The following is a 26,702-nucleotide window of genomic DNA, read 5'->3' as shown; positions in this document are numbered from 1 at the left end:
GAAGGTAGTAGATGGAGCAGCCTTGAGTCCTTGACTGGAGGAAAGGACAGTTTAATCTTTACAGCTCTCCTGAGATGTTAGTTAGTACTAGGGTTATCTTTCAGAAGGACAGAAGAGATGAAGAGAGGTTAAGTGATGTGCAAGTGATTATACAGCAAATTAGGAAAAGGGAACGTAGAAATCTTGATTTACAGTCCCCAACACAGGCAGCTCTATCGCCAGTAAGGCGGCCTTTCTCTTTCTGCAGTGTACTTAGCAGGAACTGCTTTTTCCCCTCAAGACACAGTTTGGAGGCATTGAAAGAATCACAGGGGGCATTTTTCTACTTCCATCCCTGCTGTCATCAGTACACACCTTTTCACAAACAGTTTTTTGAATCTCAGCTTCTGACAGACTCTGCTTCTGCTCTTGGTACCTTGCAACATTAAACTGTCTGTTCTTCACTGCCTGCAGATCCTTCTGTGGCACGAGTTTAATGGCAGTGTAGAATCCTGACTGTAACTTAAACCTGTCACTGTGCTTTCACCTTTGCCATTCTTTTCCCGTTAGAGGATTTTGTTCCCTTTGCTTTGAGAACCAGCACTCCTGATAAGCACAGATTTGTGGAGGAAAGAGGTAAAACCCGAATTGACTTAAAGAACTGGACAGCATATTATGAAGTTATTTAAAACTCCACGTTATTATCATGGGATCTATTGAAAGACCCAAAAGCTGACACTCCTTGTTTAATTAACATAGGAAAGAAGTTAAAAGCAAGTAATTAATGGGCAGCCTCTCTAGTAGTCCAGAGGGTCTGCTGTGTCTTTGCTTGAGTTACAGCCTTGTAAAATGAATATGCAGTGTATGGAGGAAGCAGCTTGGCTGTGGGGAAATTATGTTTCTGGTGAGGATGTCACAAATTACGGGAAAGGGGAGCTGATTGGAAATAAGTCAAAAAGCATGAACTTTAGAATAAGCCAAACTGTCTTTTCAAGTCCATTCAACATACGCATTCCATTTCTTTTTGTTGCTGACTGATGTTCTACCAGGTATTGGGAGACTTTTTTGCGGCTCAGAGAAGCTGTGCACATCCTGAAGAACCAGTTTACCTTTTGCAAAACACAAATGAAGCCCATGTGTTAATTATTAAAAAAAGTACTGATTAATTGTTTTAAATGGGACTTGTGAATGACTGTGGTAACAAAACCTTAATGAGGTTACATATGTCATGCAAACTTTATTCACTTGCTGGTGCACAACTCCCCTGTTGCCAGGAGACTGCACTAAGGAGGAGTTAATCCAAAGATGAAGAACTCTTAACATACTGATTTCTGTGAAGTGACTCCTCTGTTTTGTGTTTGTGTGCATTCCCAGGAGATGCAACTTCTCATTAATAATAGGGAAGCAGAAGCTAGAAGTGTGTTTGCCTGCATCTCAGTTCCCCAAAAGCACCTAAGGGAACTAGGACAACCAAATTCCTTCGTTCTCCTAGAAAAATCCCATTTTCTTTCCTAGCTCTGCATTTGTATTGTCTAACCCTCTCCCTACACTTGCAGAAGCTGTGTTTGTGTCATCTCCTTGCCTTTGGATTTCTCACTGACATGAGACTTAGCTTTGTTTACTCATGTACTCTTGTTTTACAGGAAATGCAGAAGGGGAGGGGCTTTGTACTTCAAACGAGCAATGACATTTCTCCTTTTCAAGTGAATATCAGGACCATTGTGTTGTGCAGTGATTTGGTTTGCAAAATCCCAACTGCTGTGTTAGATGTATTTTTTTATTGGAATAGGTTTGGGCTGACTCATGTCTCAGAATGACTGCTAATAGCTCTACCATATGCTCTTTTCTTTGTGCATGTAAAGCAACTGACAATTCACCTGTGGAAGCACAATGAGATTTTAATGGAGTTGGAGAATGGGATCAAGAACTCTCGCAAGCTGGAGAACTTTTGCAGGGATTTTGAGCTACAGAAAGTCTGCTACTTGCCTCTCAATACCTTCCTTCTCAGACCTTTACACAGACTTATGCATTACAAACAGATAATGGAGAGGCTTTGCAAACACTACCCACCAAGTCACATGGACTTCAGGGATTCAAGAGGTAAGTGAGAGAAAAGACACCAATTTCTGGAGCTGGGGAATGGCATCCAAATTCATTAGAGATGCATGACTGGACAAAACAAATAAATCTTTTTTTTAAACCTGCATTGAAAGAGGATTGATTTGCAAAATACAGCACTCAGAAGACCAGAAATGGCAGGATTAAGGTGGCTCTTGTATACACATGCCACAGTTTGGACAAGTACTCAGAAGAGAAATCTGCGGGGGGGTTCTTTAACACATAGAAATGACATGAAGTTTAGGAAGTCGATTGAAATTAAAACAGTTGAGAAGTAGGGAGAGAGCGCGGGGAACATGCCGTGTGTGTTTGTCTTGTTCCTAGCTTTCCCTAGAGATCTGCTAGGAACACAGAATATTGGTCCAAGTGAACCCTTGGTCTGACCAAAAGTGGCTGCTGTTAATTACGTTTTCAAGTATTATTTAACTTTACTTGTTACTTTTCCAGACACACAGTTTGTTCTGTTACCATCTATAGAGCACAGAAGCACTTGGGCAGGGAGCAGTGACTGCATGACTGCTCTCAGCCATAAGATGTTAGCTGAGTTAGCTGGCTAAATTCCCTTACGTGCCATGCAATGACGTCCACAGCAGACAAGGCACAAAATGGGGAGGTAATTTGACCTGTAGCAATACGAAACGCCACAGAGATCTGTGGCACTGAAGTGCTGCATGACACAGATATTTGCCTAAATGTAGCTACTGCCTGAATGATCTGAAAAAAAGACAGAGGGTAGTGGCTTTGTTTCTTCTAGCCAAGGCTAGATGATGGGTATGACGTGTCCATTCCCACCTCGCCAGAGTGTGCAGCAGCCATCAGGGTTTGATTCCTGCTCCACTTCTGAAATGGATGCAAACACAGGATTCAGGGATGAAAATAAGAGAGCGTGAGAAGGACAGCGTGACTCGAGGACAACATCATTCTGGGATCAGTCTTTCACTAAGGGGTCTGCAGATTTTTATTAAAGGTCAGAGTGTAAAGAAAGCATAAAAAAGGGAGATGTGGATGTGAATCCAGAGGAGAGCACAGTTTCCTGCTAACCGGTGGATGAACTGTCCACTATGCAATGATATAAGAAGGAAGAACCACTGTTACTGTTCCCTTGGCTATATGTTTTCTTAACACAAGTGGTTGTAACTGATCTTCTAGTACTGAAGTCAGTCAATTAGTGTGTTCAGCCCACTCAGAGACTGCCCATATGTTCAGGTGTATCAGGGTTGGTTGGCCGTCACATACATGATGACACAGGGAGCTAGTCTGTGTACTGGTCCCCGAGAAGACATCAAAGGGTGGATTGATTTTCTCTTCAGTTCCCTGAGTTGAGTTACTACCTTGTTGGCAGAGCAAAAAAACAAGATACGGGAAGCAGCTTGGCAACAACCTGACTTGATTTGGCTTCTGCTGCCACAAGAGTGGGACTTTGTAGTGTCTGCTTCCTCCGGTATCCTACCTGATCCTTCTTCATGCAGCGAATGTCCCCTTCAACAATGGAGGCGTTCCTTAGGAAGAATCACTCCCAGGTGTTAGGTCACTTATTGTCTTTGGAGAGAATGAGATAAGGCTGTGATGCTGCTTGGCAACGTGAATCCTTTTTAGTTGCTCTCATTGCTGGGACTGAGGACAAACCCCAATATTACTGTGTTTAGCATCTGAATTGATACAATAAATGACACTCCCATTTCCTAGCGTTTTCAATATAGACCCAGTGTGCTGCAGGCAGGGGGGGAGAATGCTTTTTTTTTTTTCAAGCCTAGAGACGATCTCTAGATTAATTGGGGATGTAAGAAATTAAATCCTTTAGGACAACCTATTAATTTGTGCTCTCAATTGACTCAGTTATTCCTACAAAATTCCTCTGACTAAAATAGAGCAAACTTCTGGTTGTCTCTTTGTTACAACACTCCACTCTCTCCCCTCCGTTCCATAAGATGATGTCCAGAGTTTGTGTGTTTTTTTAGGTCTGCCTGAGTAGCTTTACAGTGTGAAGGAGAGGGGTAACCCAAGAAGGGTGATGTTCATGAGCTAAGTAGTGCAGACAAAAGCCATCTATCTTTTTTGAATGTTCCTGTAAATTTGTAATAAGCATTTTATGGTTTTATCCATCTAGCTGCTTTGGCTGAGATTTCTGAAATGGTGGCTCAGCTCCATGGCAATATGATAAAGATGGAGAATTTCCAGAAGCTGCATGAACTCAAGAAAGACTTGATAGGCATAGACAATCTGGTGATCCCGGGAAGGGTAAGTAGCAGATTTGTGATCTATTTCTGATACAATTTCAAAGCGTTAGGTGTGCTTTAGACACCTGTTTATTAGAAGCCGCTGTGAAATTGCTTTTCCTCATATGAACATTTTTCTCTCACCAAAACCTATCAAATGTAAACATAATAATAGCATAGAAAATAGCAGCCTTTAAAATCAGAAGAGGCAATTGTCTTTATTACCTTTTCACTGATTTTATTAGGTTTATCTTAGTATGGATTTGGACTGTTGTAGGCAATTCCAAACATCTATTACAGGGGTGGTAAAAATATTATATTTAGCACAGCATTCAGAGCTTAAGCAGTTGTGCATTTCCTCATTTCTTGCTGCCCTAATTTTTTTTAATTCAACCCTTGATGCTAGAGCAAAGCAGATTAAAGGAAAGATATTTGTGCTGGAGAACCTTCAGTCCTTCCTCATTGTCTAGCTTTGAAACTCTTGGCCCTGGGGACAAGCAGTCTCTAGAGTGTACATGTAATGTTAGGCAATAATTTTTGAGACAGTCTTGCCTTAAGTAAATACTTTTAATTATGTTACAAAATACCAACATCTCTTTCTTACTTGTCATGCTTTTTCAAAAAGCGGAGGCTTATTTCAGAATAAATGAACCTCAGTGTAGTATTTGTAGCCTCTTTTACTTCTCTGTGTTCATTTGTCTCTGCGTGCAAACTTGAGAGTTGTCTGTTGTTCAAGCAATTTCATCCCCACCATTTCCCTGGCTTTTGTGTGCAATACCCCAAAACAGTATTTGCAGCAACTGCAATGCCAAGGAAAATGCTAAACTGTTCTCACCTGTTATGCGTTTCTGGGAAACAGCTTGGAAAAAAAAGATGAGGTTTGCATTGAACCCCAAATCATAGAATGTTCTGGGTTGGAAGGGACCCACAAGGACCATCCAATCCAACTCTTGTCTCTGCATAGGACAACCCCAACAATAGGAAACCCCAACATTTACACCATATGTCTGAGGGCATTGCCTGAATGCTTCTTGAATATTGTCAGGCTTGGCACCACTACTGCTTCCCTGGGGAGCTGTTCCAGTACTCCACCACTCTTTAGGTGAAGAACCTTTTCCTAATATCCAACCTAAATCTCCCCTGGCACATCTTCCTGCCATTCCCTTAGTTCTTGTCATTGGTAACCAGAGTGAAGAGGTCAGTGCCTGCTCATTCTCCTCCCCTTGTGAGGAAGCTGTAGACTGCAATGAGGTTCAATGTTCAGTCTCCTTCAGGCTGAACAGACCAAGTGACTTTAGCTGCTCCTCATATGGCTTCCCCTCTAAAGCCTTCGCCAACTTTGTGGCCCTCCACTGGACACTCTGCAGTATCTTTATATCCTTTTCATAGGGCAGCACTTGAACTTTCCCTGTAGCCCACCTGTCCATCCCTGATGTGCTCTTGTAGGGTGGCTGGACTGCTGCTCAGCGAGAGCCACAGCCTGGGATCTGCTTGCCTTGCCATGTCTATGTCCAGTGCTGCAGCAGGGTCATGACAGAGAGGCAACTTGTTGAGCTTTCTAGAGTCTAGTTCATTTAAAGATTTAAACATTTAGAAAAAGTAGTTTGAAGTTGATGTGCCATGGGGAAGGCAGCACCCAGCCCAGGTGTTTCTAGATTTGTGGCTGTTCTTCAGTCCCTCACTTTGCCTCTTCCCTGGATCCCAAGCTGCCGCTACAGCTTGTGCATCCTTCTAGTGATCCACATTCACTTGCATGGCAAGCCCCTCAGGACATTTCACAGCCTGTGCATCTCTCTATCGCATGGAATTAAATGCTGTCATCTGTTGCTTCTGCTTCCCTATTCTATTTAAAAACAGAGCAGTCTTCCTCTCCTAGGAAGTTCAAGAAAAAGCCAGATGGGAGGCAGAGCTTGTTTGCCTGCCAAGGCAAGAAGCTTTCACCACTATGCTCTGGCACATGCCCAGGGTGTTCGGCTTTCCAGCTCTTTTGACGCACTTCTGGCTCCAGCTGAGGTCCCTATCCCCCCTCTCTCTCAGTTTGCCTGAAGGTGGCTGAACTCCATGTCTCAGAGGAGAAGGCTCGTGACAGGCTGGTGATTCAGCCGTCTTAAAGGCAGCTATAGGTAACCATCCTGTTCATGTTATCCCAGTCTGGGGTGTATGCTGCTGCTGAACATGTTCCTATATTGGACATCAAAGCCTCCCATGGTCCGTTGCGCTTGCAGATTGCAATGACCTGCACCTCTTGATTTGTGTGTTTGCACGGTGCTTGCCGTGGTCGTGCTAAGACTGCTAGTGATCGTTATGGGCTACTGTATAAATAGTAATTATGATTAATATTCTTTGATAGCTGACAACAGTTTCCAGTGGCACCTCTGCTGACATGAGCTTACGGTGATACAGGGATAACCACCTCTAGCCACTTTTTCCACCCCTTAGTCCCTATGCAATGCAGGTAGAGGTACTGGACACCTCACAGCAACCTTAAGGCAACCATAGCCTCTTTCTGAAGAGATTAATCTTCGACAGCCAGTTTATGGTTAAGCTGCCGGTGATTCAGGTGCTTTATATGCCCCTTATATGCACAATTATGAGTAGAATGACCTTCGAAAGACTGAAATAGATATAGACCTCTTGACAGAAGCTAGAGCAAGTGACTGAAAAATTGTATTTTCATGGGTTTCAGTTAAGTAGAAAGGTGAGTTCATAGAATCATTAGGTTTGAAAAGACCTTAGAGATCATCAACTCCACCGTACCTACCCACTACTACATCATGTCCCCAAGCACCTCATCTACCTGCCTTTTAAACACCTCCAGGGATGGTGACTCAACCACCTCCCTGGGCAGCCTCTGATAGTGCTTGGTAACCCTTTCTGTGAAGAAATTTTTCCTAATGTCCAATCTAAACTTCCGCTGATGCAGCTGGAGGCCATTCCCTCTTGTCCTGTCACCTGTCACTTGGGAGAAGAGACCAACATCCACCTCTCTACAACCTCCTTTTAGATAGTTGTAAAGAGCAATAACGTCTCCTCTCATCCTCCTCTTCTCGAGGCTAAACAGCCCCAGTTCCCTCAGCCACTCCTCGTAAGACTTGCTCTCCAGCTTCGTTCCCCTTCTCTGAACATGTCCCAGGACCCAAAACTGAACACAGTACTCAAGGTGCAGCCTCACCAATGCTGAGTACAGGGGAAGAATCACTTCCCTGGTCCTGCTGACCACACCGTTTTTGATACAAGCCAAGATGCTATTGGCCTTCTTGGCCACCTGACCACACTGCTGGCTCATATTCAGTCAGCTGTCGACCAACACACCCAGGTCTTTGTCTGCCAGTTACAGTACAGTTCATAGCAAGCCCAGAAAATCCAGCATTTTGAAAGTTTCAGCTGTGCCACCTTTCCTATAATTCCATTCCTAAACATTCTTGAACGGTTCGATCTAAAATTAATGTACTGTATTATACGACATGGATGGTAAGTAGGATAACTCACACTGCCAGACAAATGTCCCTGCTTTTCTGTTGCTGATGGTGGCTGGGATGCTCTGTGAAGAGCTATGTATGCCATACGCACAAGAGAAGCTTACCAGTAGCAAGCCAATAACGGACAGGCCAATTCATCATCCGTTTTTACATCATTTGTAACATGAAAAATACACATTCAAAAGCCAATGAAGGAGGGAGTTGTCTGAAGGAATCAGTGTTAGGTAGAGAAAATTTTGCTTAGCGGAGTTTTCTTAAAATGAATGAAAGGCTATGAAAGAGTTTATCCTAAAGAGAGTTAGTTTATTGTTCTATAAATATTAATAGTATTTTGAACATATTTAATAAAGAAAGTAAAAAGTCCTGGTGACTTATAGTCAGGTCCGTCCTATGTTCAAGCACTCATATTTATTTTTGCATAATAAAAAGTCATCCTCATGCAAAAGGTACATATTTGTTCTGCATTTGTTTCTCACAGGAGTTCATTAGACTGGGCAGTCTTAGTAAGTTGTCTGGAAAAGGTTTACAGCAACGGATGTTCTTCCTGGTAAGCAAGAATACAGTTTGTCTTTATGTAATGAAATGAAACTATAAGTAATTATTAGATGAACTATTAGACATGAATTACAGTAACTACTTTTTAACAGTCTTATTTAAGTTAACATAATACATTGCCTATATAGCTGGTTGTTTAGAACTTATGTTTCTGTCCAAATCCAATATTCTCTATGTAACTGCTTCCTACAAAGATAAAACCTCTTTTATTTTTTTTTCATATGACACTGAAAATCACAATAAAATAACACCTTCTAGCAACATTGTGTCAAATAAAAGCAGAGTCATTATAAAATGAAAAGGGGCACCAGGGTTAGAGGTCATAACCAGAAAAGAAGATACACTCCTGGTGATACGAATGATGATCTATGTAATGCTCTCAAGACACATTACAGAATCAAGTTTCTCCACAAAATATCCAGCTTCAGCCCAGAAGCGCCCAGCATGTTGATGGACCTGCCTTTACCTGGAGATACATGTTGTGGCCTTTGCATTAGGTTCTCTCCTCCTGCCATTACTTGCAGCATTTTCAGGTTACAGTGATCCAGATGGATCTCTGATCCACAAGAGCTGACCAAATGGTTCCTCCTCTCTGTTCTTCCTGGCCAGCTGACTTGCTCCCAAGTCCCTCATCCCTCTGCTGCTAAGCCTTTGGTGTTGGGGCACTGGGATACCCAGCAGGGTGCATAGATTTTTTTAGTCCAGCGTTACAGGGCAAAACAGTAAAGAGTCTGTGCGGTATGACAGGAAAATACTTCCTTGGCTTCTTGTATGCAACAGGTGAAGACAGTGGGTGTATAGAAAAGCATTGTATGATAGGTTTTACAAGATGTTTGACAATCTTTCAAACAAACCAAAGATATAACTGCTAATATCTAGCTGGGTGGGATTATCCTCTGCCTTTAAAGGCACTAAAGAGGAAGCCTAAAGAATATGGTATGTATTTTCTTGCATATCACAATTCTTAGCAGCTGATGCCTTGACATTATACTTGTATAAAACATTTTAAAAATTGAGACAAGACTCTCAAGTCAGTTTTATCAGTTGCTGGTGTTGTCACAGAAGTCTTTGGTCTGTCTCAAGCACCAGAATTCTATTGGAGATAAAATCCGGAGTCAGGGTTCTGGGACACTGAATACATGCGTAATCATTGGCAAAATTAAATCCCCCTCTAGTGGCTGATCCATGTAGCTTCATGAACTACTGCTGTCGGGTTGTAGATGTCGTTGGGAGAGCTCTGTTTCGTGCCAGAGTATGAATCTTCCTGATGCAACTGTCTGGTTTGAGAAAAACATGCTTTGACCCAGATGGCACAGTGAAAATACACCTTTGATGTTATGGCAGCAAAATGCAAGTGGGCATTTGACCTGCTTTTGACAATTGCTGTTACATGCAGAAAGCTCCGCAAACTGAGGTATTTGGTCACTTCACCTTGGTGTTTCTAATCTAAACCAGGTCTTACAGCCTCCTTCTGACTATGTGGAATAATAGATAGCCATTTACACTGTAAGAGTTAAGTCAGACACACCTCTCTGGGCCACACTTGCTTATCTCTCCACGCTAATCGGAAGAAGATATTGGTGAAACACGTTCCATAGCTTCAAATGTGGCAGTGTGAAGCACACTACTTGGTTTCACTGATGTCGTGGCTTGTTAGCTCTGACCACAAAGGAAATATTAGGAGGCCTCAGAAGATATCCAATGGAAAATTGTGGGAATATCTCTGAAACTAGCTGGGAAAGAAGGGAAAATAACAGGTGCTAATACTAGGTATGGGAATATTTTGGAAGCCATTATGGATTCGTGCATTAGGACTGCCATATAAATAAGTCAGCCAGTAGAGGATAGCTTTCCCCTATTTACCATTCTCTTTATTTTTCCACATATAGCCATCCCAACATCATTCTAATAATGCTTATTCTTGCTTTTTAGTTCAACGATATTTTATTGTATACAAGTAGAGGCCTGACAGCATCAAATCAGTTTAAAGTCCATGGGCATCTTCCACTGTATGGCATGACAGTAAGTATTGTGAGAACTTATGGGATTCATGCTTCAATGGCCATTAGTGGTTCCATCTTAATTGCTTGATTAATTTCTGCAGCAGCAGAGGGCTGTTCTCTGATTCAGGGAATCTGTGGTTACATTCTGCAGTGCCTGATGAGGCTGCGTTGGGTTCAGCATATGTTCGTGCAGCCTTGCACACAAAGTTGATTATATAGCAAAAAGTTGGGGAGGAAGGCATTTTGCCTCATAATGCAAACCTCTTGTGAAATGAGTTCTTTATTTTTTTTAATCCATAAATTTAACCATGATTCTTGAAAGCAATTCATCACCAATTGCTTGTAGACACATTGTGCAAGGCAGATAAACAGTAGTGACAATCTAATTGCTACAAAAAAATGTTTCCTCATGTTTTCTGGTCATCTTAAAGTAGTGGGAAACTGGCAGCAATATGTCATTTAGAGTTCTTGTTGCGGTTCTTCTGGAAAACAGCCAATTTGAGCCAATAGCACCTAATTACCTCTTCTTGTGTGATTTCACAAATATTTTTGCTAGTTTCAAAACACTTTCATTCCCCCCATTATTTGTATTAGAACTGCTCATTAGTTTATATTTATTCATTACTGTTTTCCTGAGAATTGAGTTAGATAATCAGTACCACAGTAACTGAATTCCTCTAAATACCTCTGAGGCTCCAAGTTTTATCTAGGAGTCTTCTCAATTGTCAGTTCCATTTGGTGTGGACTTGTTTACAACAGAACTTCGTTATATTGCAGTGTCCAGAGCACTCTCAGCCAAACATATCCTTTGGTATGAAGACACGATCTCCTAATAAAATACGACTGTTTTCCCTCCCTTTTTTTTTACACAAAGCAGACAAAGCCATGCTTTTAGTTTAAGAGGCTATTACAGATTTTGCTTATTGGTTTTCCAACTTGCAAGCCACCATTTCTTTTCCCAATATCTAGCTTGAAATGCTGTTTGTGAACATTTCTCTTAGTTTTCTTTTCCCCACTGGTAAGAGCTTGTTCAGTTCACTGTTTCACCCTAGGAAATATGTACTGCCTGCAATCTGACTGCATTTGGGCTTTTATCTCTCAGATTGAAGAAAGCGAAGAAGAATGGGGGGTTCCTCATTGTCTAACACTACGAGGTCAACACCAATCCATCGTTGTTGCTGCAAGGTAAATCAGTGGAGACACAGCATACACATGTAAACTGCATTTCTCTGCAGCTTTCACAGTGGGACAGATAGAAAAGCAGAGGAGTCATTTTCTTTGGATATGCTCCTAAAACAATTTCAAAGGTATATTCTTTTGTGAAAGCCGCGTGTTAACAAAACAAAGAGGGAAATGGGACGACATAGAGTGGCAGTTGTGCAAGTCAGAACCAAAACTAAGTTACTAGGAAAAAAAAAAAAAACCCTAGCATCTTGTGTCTGAATTTATTTATTTAAATTAAAGGTAAGCTCAGCTTGTGACTATTTCTTAGAATTTATTCTCAGCCTGTATGAAAGTGAATAAACCTTGGATTTCCCCTGTTAGTACCCGTGCTGAAATGGACAAATGGACTGAGGACGTTCAGATGGCCATAGACTTGGCAGAGAAAAGCACTGGCCCAGCCCCAGAATTACTGGCTAGCAGCCCACCTGACAACAGTAAGTAAATGCCAGAGAGTAGGTTTTATTCACTTTAGTCGGTATGATTGTTGATTGCTTCCACAATGCTGACCACAGATCAAACTGATACATTTGAGGTTGACTTTTTTATGTATGTATTTTGATATATGTGCTGTTTTAATGTTCTTGTTGATGTTAGCAGAAAGTTTCACTTCAATAGAGAAGTGACTTAAGCATAATGATTCCAGGAACTATTTAACAAGATTTGGGCAGTGCCTGCCCTTGGAAGGTATTAAAAGCACCAACATAGCACAGTAGTTAGTATTTGATTCTAACACTTGGAGAAACACTTAAAAAAATTAAATCTAATTAACATCTGCACAAAATTCTTTCTCAAAGTGTGTTTTAAAATTAGTTCACAATACTGTGGACAGGATTGATTTGTTTAATTTTTCCAATTATATATGTTATTGCATAGAGGAAGAAAGATGCTTTTTCCCTGCATTTCATAGAGTCTCCTGATGAAACTACTGTAGACCAGGAATCTGAGGACGACCTCAGTGCATCCCGCACCTCACTCGAACGTCAGTCACCACACCGTGGCAACACTACGGTGCACGTCTGCTGGCACAGAAATACCAGTGTTTCAATGATCGACTTTAGTATTGCTGTGGAGGTATCTGCCTCAGAACAATCTCAACTGCAGCTCCAACCTCGCTCTCGAATGACAATTTCCTTTTTGCTCCTCCTTAATAAGTGCACTATTCCATTGTCTCCTCCTGGGGAAGTTTCAGGCACACCTATTTAAGTAGCTCCAAATGATGCCATAAACCATCAGACAAGACACACGTATCTACTCCCTTAGTGCATCTTTTTAAAATCACTTAGAGCAGCAATTTTCATATAAGTAACTGTCCAAAAAATGCTGATGCTCTTTAAAATCTAAAGCAGGTCAAACTGTCTTAATGCTTTCGGTTACAGAGGCATTAAGTCATTGCTCGAGCTGAAAGGATATTGTCTTTAGCTGCTGCAGCCAGAGTTTTAATTATGTGTATTACTAACTTACTTTCTTTACCTAGCCATCTTTTCTGGAACCTTGTCTCATTGCTCAGTCTCATCTGCTTTTTCTTTATTTGCATTTTCCACCTCAAAATAAAAACCCTTTTTTGTCCCCAATCACAGCTGAGCCAATTTGATACACGTTTATTAATTCTGTACTCAGTAGGTGAGGTGCAGACATTGACTTTTCAAAGATTAAAATGAAAGACTCCTAGCTCATTGTAGGTTTTAGGGTGAGGTGGTAAGCCTGCTTAGGTGTTCTTCCTTCACCCAAGAGAGGCTCCGCGGAGCTCTGAGTACTTAATCACAGTCCTCATCAAATGGAAATTTGTGCTCAATGAACATGGTAAAAGGAATCTTAAAGCTAAATGGACTTGTGCTCACAGAACAGCCCTCAGACGTCAGGCAACCATTGCTTTAGAGAAGACACAATGATGCAGAACACAGAACTGCGAGGACAGACTGTATTCAGAGTTTGTGTAACTGCTTCTGGTTTTAAACAGAAGGCGAGTTGCTTGCTGGAATATAACAATGAAAATTATTCTGTACTAGAAAGTGCTGACTGTAGAGCCACATTTTGATCCCATGCAGGTGGATTTTCTGCTTTTTATAGCCTTATATAAGGGAGGAATAGTTCAGCATAGAACAAGGTCTCATATTTTTCCCTAAAGCAGAGGGTTTATTATAAATAGATATAGAACTTATATCAGTGACTAATTCTGGCAATTGAAACATTTAGTTAGGCAAATCTTTAGATCTGAGATAGTGCTCAATGCTCCTTATTTTTATTCCTCCCCGTGCCTCGAATGCAAACAAAGCAGTGAAGACCAAACGCATCCCGGAGACATACGTTGTTCTGTGAAAACATCTTCAGCTCCACTGCCGTTCCATGCGTGGCAGGTTACGCTCATGCTCACGTCATTCTGTTGGTGGCTTTCACTTCAGCATTATCGTTTATTTTCTTTGTGTCTCTCCCTCCTTTCTGTCTCTCTCGTGGTAGAAGATCCTCTCTCTGTCAGTGACTGTACTTCCCTACCTGCTGGACTGATCAGTGATCAGCGGCCCGTTTCCATTTCATATGTCTGCTGGTACCGAATGCAAAGCCTGTCCTTTTATGATATCCTCCAGAGTAATGAGGTAACAGAAAATTAAGGAGTACACCTGTAACTTAGGGCAAGGAGGCAGCAGTCCAGATATCAGAGAATGGGATAATTTAAAGCAAAGGATTAAATGTAGATCCAACAGAATGTTTTCAGTATTTCATTTGTAGTAGATACATCAGGACCACCAGACATTGACTGTTAAGCTCTACAGATTAAATTATTCCCTTCTGCGTTATATAATGAGAATGATATAAACAGCTGTTTTGACCCAGGTGAGACCCCTTACAGTCAACAAGGAATGGGAAGTAATAAGTCGTTCACTGAGAATTCCCCTTCATTTGCAAGGCACAGTGATGCTGGACTTCACATCTTCACTCTGTGAAGAGCAGTTTCTTTAGCCGGGCATTAAATGCTTGTGTGTGGTTACAGCATTCCCCTCCTTTTTGTCAAAATATCCAAAATCCAGCTAAGAATAAAGTTAACAGGCCTTGCTTTTGAAATTCTTTAAAAGTTACCATGGGAACTCATTGGGTACTGAGACTCCAATCCCTGTCTTCAGTTCTAAAGTACATCATAACTTTCCTTTCCTCATAAATTCATGTCAGACTTTCTGTTTCCATTATTCTATTTAAGTATCATTTGAAAAGAACAAAGACAGACCAGGGTTACAACACTGATGTTTTACATATGTTACTCAAAGGCACCTCAGTTGAAAGAAAAAAAACAAACAATAAGTGTAGTAGCATGAAGTTTCTGGATTTAGAAGCTGTTGTAGTTTCAGCTACAAACAAAAAATTGTGTTACATTCTGTACTACTTGGTAGTAGAAAAATGCAGAAGAAAAGTACATCAATTCACCCAAAACATTTTCACATACAACAATGTCACATACCACTAGATAAAAGCAGATAATTTTTTTTCACGATAATTAAACTGCAGGTACCTTTCACTGTTTTATTTTGCTCTTTTGGATCTGTTTCAGAATCAACTGTCTGGAAATCTGCTAAGAAAATTCAAAAACAGCAACGGGTGGCAGAAGCTTTGGGTGGTGTTCACCAACTTCTGTATGTTCTTCTATAAATCGCACCAGGTAACCAATTGCATGACTGTGTGTGACCGGAAAAGATATTTTGGCTTTTAAAAGTGATAGCAGAGAGAAAATTGGACATCAGTCAGGGATGCTGTAGGCGAGAGAAGCAGGTGCACTGGTCAGGGCTATGCAACATTTAACACGGCTGGACTTGGAATGTCCATAATCTGCTCGCTTGTCGATTGAAGAACGTGTGCTTGTTCCTTGAAACTTTCAATGGTCACAGTACATGTCATTCCTAGAAGTATTATATGACACGTATCACTACTGCTCAGAAGTTGTAGTGCAAGTTTAAACGAGTTTTCCCTTCTACAAATTATTAAAATCTGAGATTATTACGATTTAAAAATTAATACTAACTTAGAAACTTCATTGATCATCACTGACACAAGTCAAAAAAAGAGTTAACAGCAGCCAGTCCATCTGAACAAACCTCCCACTGCAAAACTAGATGGTTTCTGTCTGGAATCTGTTGGAACTTTGAATCTCTGCATTCAAGCAGGCTGTAAGCACAAAACAATTCCAGTTGCTACATGGTACTTCCATTACTATAGAAAGCTTTAACGCTGGAGTTTTTGCACTTAAAACGAATGAATTTTAGGATATTCTACATGTAATCAGGATAAAGAAATGATTCGTTTGTACATGCCGTGCATGAACTAAAAGGACTTCAGCAATGAGCGCTGCATGGTGGCCATTCCATTCCTAAAGCAGTAGGCATTTGCAAGCCTGGGGTCAACATGCATTGTCCTCTGCAGATGCCAAATGATGCAGCTTTATGTTTATCAACTTGAAAATAGTGAAAGTCCAAGATTTCAGTCAACTTTCTTATGAGGAAATACTGGCAGGATCTGCCTGAAGAAGATCCTTATGAGAAGTGTCTGTAAAGATGGGCAAAAAGAAACTACAAGACAATTACATTCTTGCAATTGTATAAAGCTGGTATTTTTTTCCACACACCTATGGAAGAGCAATGGTGTCCTTTAAATGAGTGTGTCTCTGTCTTCCATTTTACTTACGGGCTCTTTTTACTTAAGGGCATTTGTTCTCAGAATGTTTTCCATCATTTCTTTCCAGGACAATCATCCCTTAGCCAGCCTTCCTTTGTTGGGATATTCACTTACCATCCCTTCCGAATCTGAAAACATTCACAAAGATTATGTATTCAAGCTACATTTCAAATCCCACATGTACTACTTCAGGGCTGAAAGCGAATACACATTTGAAAGGTAAGGTGGTCTTTGATGAGAGGGAATTTTGTAAAACAAAGATGGACAGTTTAGTAAATTGATTCAGTAATACTGAAGCTGTTCAGCACAACCAGAAAATGAACACTTCGACATTTAAAAAAAAAATTTAAACCTGATAATGCTGGAAACAAATGTTGTTTCTTTTTAATGTGATAGCCATAATAGTAATCACTACAAATCCTGTGTTATGTGCAGGAATTATACAGTCAAAATAGATCAGGCCGGCTGCATGAGTAGCTCTCTGTCTCCAACTTCAGGTGCATGTAAGCAGCTCACAGGACTTTACAGTAGCTATGCAAAATAATTTCCCTCTCTCTGGTACAACTGGATGGAAAATCCACACCTGCAATAAAATCACAGAAGGGGCTGTTCTTACAATGTATTTCTGCCGCTTCGGCATGTAATTTTTACACCACCCACTGAATTTCAGATTCATGGAGAGCCAGGAAACAGGCACTACTCCTCCTAAATTGTGGTTTGAGGTGGTTCATAGTGGGAACTAATTTAGCTCTTCTATTTGAAGCATTAACAAATCAAAAAATCTATTATTCAGTTTTAGCCGTGTCAATCTAAAACTACAAATAAGGCAAATTGTGGGAAAGGTGTTTAAGTTAATGAGTAGAAGAGGAAGAAACACAAAAGTCCTTTCTCAATTCTAGGAAAAAGAAGTAGCAACTGCGCCCAAGTTATATTTTTTCACTCTAGAATTGAAAATGGTTGGTCTGAGCTGCTCATCACTTGGACTATCCAGGAAAAACAGAAATTTGGTGTCTGCGGAACAACTAAAACTGCTACTAAGCTCATTAATTTTGGATCCCATCTGCCCTGTTTATCCCTCCTAAGGCTCCTTTCATGTATGTGTTTGGCAGCCTCTTGATGTTGGATAGACTTAGGAGTAAAGCAGCAAGATGCTCCCATAGGCACTGAAAATAAAACTGTCCCCCACTAATAGCGTAGACTGCATCTTTGAAGAAATCTTTCCTTAGGAATTGACTGTTCTTTTGTTTGTGCCTCCTCACAGATGGATGGAAGTGATCCGAAGTGCAACCAGCTCTGCCTCACGCACTCGGGCTCTGAGTCATAAAGAGCCTCACGCCTATTGACGGCTTGAAGAAGCCGCTCTGTTGATTGTCCAGCAGCTGCTGATTTTCTAGAGGACATTTGAAACTCTTTTCTCCCTCCAAGTTTAGTAAAACTTAGAATTTGGTAAAAGAAAAGAAATGGAATAAGTATGGTTTTGCAGAAACTTTCACAATTCCTCAGCAAAACTGTTTAAGTTCGCCGTATGGTCAAACTAGAGCTTACCATCATCCCAGTGGCTGCCGTTCGTTTCATGTCTTGTATTTTGTCATTCTGTGCTGTTTTTAGCTTGTGCCAGTATTAAACTATTGTCCTTATTAGAGTGCCAAATGCCAAAAGACATTTTGTTGCCTCAAAGATTGCACCTAAAACAAAAAAAGTCACAATCTGAAAACTTTCTCCTGTGAGGCAAACGCTATTTCTTCTCTTTTCATAAAAGTATATTATTTTTTTTTACCATGTTAACCTGTAGACTGCTGGATTTTTAAATGTAGATGGACTCTCACAGTATAGAATATAATTATATATACAGGAAGCAGTCTAACAGAAATGAGATAACTTTCAGATTTCATTTTTTTCCCCGTCTTTCTACATTTAATCAGCAAGGAGTTACTAATTTTCTATCTTTAACAAGGAAGCAGTTTACAGTTTGTTCTCATTTCCCTTTGGGGTTACAAATCCATGTGGTATAAATAAAGTATAGGATTCTTATCTAACCATTTTTCTTGGTGCAAGTTGACCAAATTGTTCATTTGTTGGCTTTGAAAAGTGAATACTACTTGCAAGATGAAAAATTTTTAACATAATCCAGTGCAATATTATTTGGGCTGTTGATGTACTGTGAATGGTTATGTACAAGAAGAAATTAAAGGCTGTGGTGACGTTCTGCTGTTTGTTTTACAAACGTGAAAGAAAACCTGTACGCTAGGAGAACCGCAGCTATTCGTGACCGATTTGTAGAGCGTTTCGGTAACTAAGTTGCTGTAAGCTGGGGCTGCTGCTGAAGCCTCACGTTTTCATCCTGCTCACTGCACATCCTAGCGCGACTTTTAGTTTGTTGTTGGAATTTCAGTCTCTCCCTCTTCCCCGCCCCTGGTGCTCAGTATATGGAGAGCACCAGACACAACTAGCAGTGAAATTACCCGTTCCATATGCCTGGCTTTAACCTTAGCTAACTCCATACTTTGGATAAACTCGGCCCCCTCAGAAGGCCGGCAGCACTAAGCCTGTAATGCTTAGATAATTTTCCTTACGTTTAAAGAAACACTTCATCATGAGGATGGTGTAAGGCTCCCATTAACCGAAGTTCACTGTGCTGGAAACACATCTGTCACCATCACAGGCCTTTTGAGTGTTAGGCAGAGGGGGCCTGAATATAGATACGGGACATGAAGCTGAGACAATTCCACCCCTGCTTGTTCTTCGTCTAGCTATTCACTTTGTTAATGGCTTACTTACGTGCGATGTATAAATTGCTTACAGCTTTGCTCACAACAAAAGGGAATAAAATACCTCACAATACTACCATATATATTCCTGTTTCAAGACAGTAAAGCTTTCTTTCTATCCCCTGCCCCGGCCCCAACAAAGATATATATTGATCTCCATCCAAGAAGAGGATGGGCTCCTAACCCTTTGTGCCAAGCACCAGTTCCACCCTGAGCCACTCTGACAAAGAGAAACAAGTATTTCAGTACACTTCTATCTGCTGTGTGGAAACGTTCAAACTCCCGGACAGGTACCTTGTCTTTTCCTTTGCCCCATCCCTGGAGGTGTTCAAGGCCAGGTTGGATGGGGCCTTGGGCAGCCTGATCTAGTGGGACATGTCCCTGCCCATGGCAGAGGGGTTGGAACTGGATGATCTTTAAGTTTCCTTCCAACCCAAACTATTTTATGATTAGCTACATCCCCTGCGTAACAGTAGGGATATAATAATCACATCTACCCTACAGCATTGCCTCTGTCATTTTCTGACCTGATGAAGGGCAAAAGCAGAAAGTTTGTAGGAAAATCCAAAGAACTTTTTCCCAGTTGCAGGTCCTCCCCGTCCCCCCCGGCTTGTGGATTCCAAGCCTCTGACCCTTCCCGTTGGGCCAAAGTGCATGAATTTAGCCACCTCGGTGAACCAGTGCAGGAACTCCAGTGCTTCAAGCCTCACCAGGAACGTGAATGATGATTATCATAGAGGTGAAAAAGGGACTAACATGGCGTAGTTTAACAACTCAGCAGCAGCCCACAGGCCTGGAAAAACAAAGGTGAAGAAGCAACAGTGCGTGATGTACAATAGAAGGCTGCAGATCTTATTCTGACTAGATAACATCTGCAAAGCCTTAAAGGCCAGGTTCCTATGTCTGTCCTTTATTTTTGTTATCAATAATAGCGAAAAGACTTTGTGATTTTAAATGGAAACTGAATACTGAGGGCCATACCCTTAAATCGTCTAAAATTGAGTTTTATTTTAGTCCGCTGGGGCTTGTGGGATGCAATCTTTATTACTGCTCTCTGCTGCAGTACTTTATTCTGAGCTCTGCAAAGAAAGGCTTTTATTTTCATTCCTGAAATCAGATAACACCTTTTCTAGATAAGTTTCTTATAATGTAAGTCTGGAAAATCATTTTTCCGTAACCTCTAAGGCAAAGATCAAGATACAGCTCTGTTTATTGTGACAGCTGAGACCTGGTTGCGCTGTGGATGCATTGTCAGAGTATCCACGTGATTCATTGTTGAGCTTTTTCACCTTTTTGTATTATATATTTCTACCAAAAAGATGTTTAAAATAAGATTTTTTTTTTCTCCACTTCTTTACCAGTGTGATTTTTAATTTTTAAGCCAGTTGAACTGCTGTCCTTTGTCAGCATTTTCCTAATTCTTCATTCCTAACGTTAACCCAAAACTGAAATAATGGTAAGAATAAAAGCGATTGCCTTGATGGTCATATCAGCTGAAGCCCATGTGTGAAAAAAACTCATAGTTTGCTAGAAAGCTCTAATACATACCATTTACTTTTAGCCCCGATTCTCAGCATGCTGCTGTGCCTCCAACCAGCTGAGGTGTGGAGACGCATGGGGCCATGACGGGCCAGGTGAGGACTCAGTGCTAAATACATCCTTCTCGTGTTTCAGCAGTGGGAAAACCTCAAACTGGTCTCTCCGAGCAATTTACTCTCACCGTTGTTATTATTCACCATGAATAACCAGTTGGTGGCTTCAAATAATGAACAAATCAAAGCAAACCAGGAACTTTATTCCCATTGGAAGTTGCACCACATGCAATGGGATCAGCAAAGCCCGGCCTCCTGTGAGTGGTTTTTTCCACGAGACTAAGCATCTCCATCATTTCTCTGCTGCCTGACTTAGCTTTCATGAAGATGAGAGCAGTTACTGATACGCCTACGAGTTTTCACAAAATTTTAATTAAAAGCTGTTGAGACCTCGATGTCTTTGTAAATTCAGCTGAAAGCAGCCAAAAATGACAGCCTGGAAGACAAGTTAGCAGATAGAGCAAAAACATGCTGTGATTGGAGAAATCTCGATAAAGGTCTCGGACCGGTGAAAAGAGGTCTATCAAGGAAAACTTGTTATAGAGAGAAAAACCAGGGGCAATATCCCACCATTCCACTGGCGAAAAACAACACAGAGAAACAAGCAGGACCTGAAAAGCCCCATTTTGTCCATTTTTCCTTTTAACACATAACTAATCACATGCTCTTATCCCTCAAAAGAAAACATAATTATGGATAAGCAGCTGTCCAGTTGCCAGAGCACACAGATTCCCAACCCCCAGGGGAAAAAACTGGCAATGTGGCACACGGATGTTTTTTACCAGGAGAAACTAGTAATGAAATACAATTACAGAAGCTGGGCTGTCACACAGTTTGTCACTCAGCCGTGGGGGTAATCATGGCTGCGATGGTTGGGGTTAAGCTAATGCCACTTGTGAGCACTTCATCAGATTCACTGGACTATAAAGCAGCCTGAAATCACTGCCATCTGGGAATTGGCACATTGTCTTATTAATACAGAACCGCACATATTTAACCAAAACAGTGCACTAGCAATCACTTGGATCTGTAGACAGAAAAGTCTCAATCAAGAGAAGAACTAAACTTCCCACATGGTTGAGCCACCTGTGAGATACAAGTTCCCCAAGAGAAAATAAACTATTCTCAACATTCTTGCTCGGATAGTGTCGAGTTTCAAGAAAAGCTCTCTCATGTACCAATTCTGAGATAAACTAAACACCAATCAATAAACTTTCTGCTTACTATTCCTGACAGGTCTGCGGTAACCGAGCGAGAAACCTCTTCCAGATCACCCCCTTCTACAAGGAGAACCCCAAACTTCATCTTACTGACCACTCAGATGGCAAAGTTGCATTAAACTTTTCCTTCTTTATTTCTAGGTCATGTAGTTTACAAGGAGTTTTATTATGTTGGTGTAGAGTGACAAAAGTAAAATTGAAATACACAATTGCAAACAGGCAGCGATGTTACAGAAAACAAGAGATACAATTGAATTGTCCTCTGTAATCATGCTTTAAAAGAAGGCAGAAAACCGTTACATACTATTTGTCTACTGCATACACTCAGTGCAATTACCAGCACATCTGCAAAACAGTTTAAAAGAGCAAGATTGCAGATTTGTGCTATACTTTAAGCTCCTCCCCAGCAACTTACAAAAATAATTTGTACTGTCCTTGCGTTACACCCGTGCTCATCAGCACTTCTGATCATCTTCTGATGGTGACGTTCTTGAAGGCAAAAATACGCTTCCTTAAAAGTAAGGCTAATGTAAAACTATTACAAACCGGTACCGTGTTGTTTAAAAAAATACTACGGAACGCCACAGAAAGCGGGAAGAGCTGAACAAGACGTTTCACCAGTACAGTAAAAGCAGGGGGGATGAAGGAGTTACGGTGGATGACGCAGGACATAGACTCACAAGGTGTCAGCTACTCTGCAGTGCGGTAACAGTGCCCACCTTCCCCATCCAGCCACCCCTCCTGTACGCAATTCAATCCTTCTGTCGGAATTATTTGGTCTGTCCATACTCACAAGGACACATATGAAATGGCTGGAGCTGCAAAGGCACCACCTTTGACACTTCCCAGAAAGAGCTGCTTTGTTATTACACCAAAAGCGTTCTGTACGACAGCCATCCTGCCCTCATCCTTTCGTAAACTGGGGATCAACTACAAAGTGCAACTGCAAGGAAAATTAAGTTAAAAAAATAGATTACACATCTTGATACTTATAAAAAGCAAGCTGTCAGTTCAAATGACTGATTTTATCTTGTTAAAACAGTGAGTTTATTTACTGCCTAATCTCAAAATCCCTGACAAATAAGCAGTTCCACTAATTTCAATGTTTGCATAAATAGGGATAGCATCTCGCTTTGTATATTCAAGACTGAGTGAAGAAGATTCTACCTGCACAGAAAAATCATCAGTGCAACATTATAACATGGACATGTTTTTAGCACGAAACCGCCTCTCAAAAATATCAATACAAGTCTTTTTCTTTCCGAAACTGAGGCCACGCTTCTTTCAAACAAAGCTCTTCTTCTTCCGTTTGCCAATAAAGATCTGATTTGTAAAGCAACAATACTTTTCAACAGCAAATGATTGTAATTGTACATTCAAGATACAGCACATGGGTTTTTTTCAGTGAATCTCAGTTTAAGATAGTCTCTGTTTAAATAATCTATATATTACATATAAAAATACACATCTCTACCATAAATGAGGTCTTGTCTTTTTCTAAATGTCCCAGCCTTTTGGCCAACTGGCCTTATTCTAACTCTTACTCATTTTAAGCTCCTAAGCCAAGGGACACATTAACCAAGCAAATTCTGCCACAACCTACTCAGAGAAGTATTTCCTCAATATACAGTTCTGGAACACAACTAAAAATGCAACTCAAAAAAAAAAAAAATAAAGCAAGTAATTTTTTAAATGATTGTTCAAAACCTGCGTACCTTAGAACTTCATTTCGTTTCCTGATTGTGAAATTCTTGAGATTCCAGCCAGCACCATAAATTTAACTCCCCCTCTAACCCTCCAAGTTCTGTGCATCTCCAAGGAAGTGTGCTTTAATTTCAAGTCCTTGCAGTAAAGACAGATGACTGAGGGAAAGCTTCCATTGATCTGTGAATGTTTCAAATGCAAACACACCTGTTTCTTTCCATATGCTGTAACAGCACTTATTTATTGAATGGCTGAGTGTTTTAATACTGAGATGTCAACAGGGAGATTTCCCACTGCGCTGTATTCAGATGCACATTTCACAACAGCAAAGCTGAGTTCGTTTCCTCAAAGGTAAGCCAATCCTTCACGTTTAAGAACACACAAACCAACGTATTTGAAGATATTCATCAAAGAGGAGTTATAAACCATTGTTCAAACTTATGCATTGTTCAATTTACCTTAAATTCAACTGCCATGAAGAAAAATCATTACCTGCTTATGCTGCCAAATGTGTTGTTACCTAAGAATATGGCTAAAAGGAGTGGATTTACACCCATTTCTTTCAACTAGTGTTTCAGCCTGGTCAGAAGTTACATAGCTCTGTTAGCCTGACAGCATCCTCTAACTGCTAAATTAATAATTAATATTTAAGGCTATTAATATGCATAGAATAAGGGCTACCATGGTGATGTGAAGACCTGCAAGGAAACCTGACCAGCTTCCAGAATGGTCAGAGAACCTGGTTCTCTCTGTATCAAGCCAGGCAGATATGCCTCAACTTTTAAAATTTTAATCCTTCCTGTTTCAAAACTCATATATAGAGTAAAAAAAAAATAAACAGGTCTGTTACCTCACTGTCATCTAAAGCATCAAATTGATTTCTGCATTAAAACAAGGCAAAAATGCTCTCTTAGCAACCAGAGTAAGAAGCACCTGAATATCCCCTTGGTGAAAGAAACCAAGGTAAAACCTCAGAGTAACACTATGAAAACAAATGCCACCTCATTGGCGTGGGTAACTAACGTTACAGTTTCTAAGAACTATAAAACCCTAAGCCAGGTATCTAGGAGCGCTCACAGAAACACTGGAAATATCAGGATTTAGAATTTTCAACAATTAACTTTTTTTCTGGGGAGACAAGTGATAAGACACGGTATACAACACGGGCTCAGTTTTGCAGTCTTTCTGTCTGACATCTATCACTTCAGTAAAGAGATGCACAGATTTAGGCAGCAAGACCAAATAGTGAATCTATGGATAATAGATTCTATGCTGCAAGACATTAATTTTAATGATAAAACCAGGCACGATGAAGTAATTCTTGCCACTGTCTCAGAGCCAACACCTTAATGAGATATTTCAGAATAAATGTAGGTTATAAAGATTTATTTGTGTGAGCATTCAAACAAGCTTAGGTGAAAAAAAAAAGGTTGCACCTGAATCTCACTACAAGCTTCACAAATATCTTTTACTAAAATTGAACAATACATATGCTTCAGAATTTGCATTGGCACAATTTAAAACTGAAAACATGAAAGAGCTCATTCTTTAGGAAAACCAATAATTTAAATTTAAAGCTTTGAAAGATAAGGTGTATTAAATTTAAAACAACCAGAAGTAGTACCGTAATTAGAAAGTCACGCTAAGAATATAGATAAAAAGGAAGAAATACTGGAGAAATAGAATAAAACTGTGTCTTTGCTGAGGTACGAATAGAAGTTTCCATAGTACAGGATTAACTCTTTCAATGGCAAATCCTTCACATACAAAAATCAAACCAAGATTCACTTATCACATAATTCAAAATTTACATGTAATAAAGGCAAGGCAATACTCAGTTATGGCCTGTCAAATATTTACCCACTAGCGTTATCTACAGAAGCACTTTACCAGTTTGTACACAGTGATTCCTTATGCACGCTGAAAGGCTTTTAGTTAAAAAAAGACATTATATACATATCTGTACACAATTCCAACAAACATACTCCATCTCCCAGTGGAATTCTTAAAGCAAGATACCTGAGGTTTCTCAATATCTTCAATTTCTCTATCACAAACCTAAATATACATTTCAGATTTTACAAAAAAAACACCTCCCTGGAATATGTGCATTATCATTTTAAAAAAATTATAGCTTTAAAGAGCTGAAAAAGACCGCCTCCATCCAACAGACTTCATTTTCACTCTTGCACATTTAGAAATGTCCTCCTGCCAAAGGACATTCCAGTTACTGAAGGGCAGGACAACATTAGGGTGCATCGCTTCAATGCAGATACCGTGGGACCCCTGTTGTCTTAGAAAAGTCAAAACCAGGACATCAGTAGGATGAAGAACTTCCTCCAGCTAGTGAGTATCTGAAGAGGAAAAGAAATAGTTACCATTGTGAATTTCAGAAAGGCATTCTACAACAAGCAGCAACTAAGGATAATAGCATAAAATGGAACAAAATTCCAGCCTTTTCCCTTGCAGAATGACACCCAACACTACTGCCATATTTTAGAGACAAAAGCCAAACAGCTGAACAACTTGTAAAATACACCCTCTTAGAGCACCACTGCTTTTCTAATGAATAGAAACAACCTACACTCAAATGTGTTCCTGAGAAGTATACAATGATGGCCAACCATATCCTGGGCTGTATCAAAAGAAGCGTGGCCAGCAGGTCAAGGGAGGTGATTCTGCCCCTCTGTTCCTCTCTTGTTAGATCCCACCTGGAGTATTGTGGCCAGTTCTGGAATCCTCAACGTAAGAAGGATATGGAGCTGTTGGAATGGGTCCAGAGGAGGGCTACAAGTATAACCAATGGGCTGGAGCTCCTCCCATATGAGGACAGGCTGAGAGAGTTGGAGTTGTTCAGCCTGGAGAAAAGGCTCAGAGGAGATCTTATAGCGACCTTCCAGTACCTTAAGGGGAACTACAGGAAAGCTGGAGAGGGACTGTTCACAAAGGCTTGTGAGGATAGGACAAGGGAGAATGGGTATAAACTGGAGAGGGGCAGATTTGGAATAGACATAAGGAGGAATTTCTTCACCATGAGGGTGGTGAGGCACCGGCACAGGTTTCTCAGGGAAGTTGTGGCTGCCCCATCCCTGGAGGTGTTCAAGCAAGGCCAGGCTGGATGGGACCTTGGGCAGCCTTATCTAGTGGGAAGTGTCCCTGCCCATCACAGGGAGGTTGGAACTAGATGA

At 40.7% G+C, this 26,702-nt stretch overlaps 2 protein-coding genes across 8 annotated transcripts in view; one reads left to right on the top strand and one right to left on the bottom strand.

The window, feature by feature from the left end:
- Positions 1-19,805, top strand: part of FARP1 (FERM, ARH/RhoGEF and pleckstrin domain protein 1) — a 223,677-nt gene extending 203,872 nt beyond the window's left edge. For 2 of the 5 annotated variants that reach the window (XM_054056105.1, XM_054056104.1), the window contains exons 18-27: positions 1,842-2,079; positions 4,205-4,335; positions 8,271-8,339; positions 10,280-10,369; positions 11,453-11,535; positions 11,896-12,008; positions 12,482-12,645; positions 15,113-15,220; positions 16,298-16,449; positions 17,492-19,804. In XM_054056105.1, coding sequence (XP_053912080.1) covers positions 1,842-2,079; positions 4,205-4,335; positions 8,271-8,339; positions 10,280-10,369; positions 11,453-11,535; positions 11,896-12,008; positions 12,482-12,645; positions 15,113-15,220; positions 16,298-16,449; positions 17,492-17,573 — 1,230 coding nt within the window. In that variant the 3' untranslated portion in view covers positions 17,574-19,804. Of the gene's footprint in view, positions 1-1,841; positions 2,080-4,204; positions 4,336-8,270; positions 8,340-10,279; positions 10,370-11,452; positions 11,536-11,895; positions 12,009-12,481; positions 12,646-14,028; positions 14,166-15,112; positions 15,221-16,297; positions 16,450-17,491 lie in introns of all 5 variants that reach the window. The other 3 variants (XM_054056103.1, XM_054056101.1, XM_054056106.1) reach the window with 2 other exon arrangements.
- Positions 19,806-19,834: 29 nt separating this feature from the next.
- The window catches only part of STK24 (serine/threonine kinase 24), a 61,882-nt gene continuing 55,014 nt past the window's right edge, over positions 19,835-26,702 (bottom strand). For all 3 annotated transcript variants that reach the window (XM_054056108.1, XM_054056107.1, XM_054056109.1), the window contains one exon: positions 19,835-25,868. In XM_054056108.1, the coding sequence (XP_053912083.1) occupies positions 25,832-25,868 (37 nt within the window). In that variant the 3' untranslated portion in view covers positions 19,835-25,831. The remainder of the gene's footprint in view (positions 25,869-26,702) is intronic.

The sequence above is a fragment of the Cuculus canorus genome, chromosome 1 (assembly GCF_017976375.1).
Source record: "Cuculus canorus isolate bCucCan1 chromosome 1, bCucCan1.pri, whole genome shotgun sequence".
Classification (NCBI taxonomy): domain Eukaryota; kingdom Metazoa; phylum Chordata; class Aves; order Cuculiformes; family Cuculidae; genus Cuculus; species Cuculus canorus.
The sequence above is the reverse complement of the archived record's forward strand: the minus strand, read 5'-3'. Positions and strand labels throughout refer to the sequence as shown.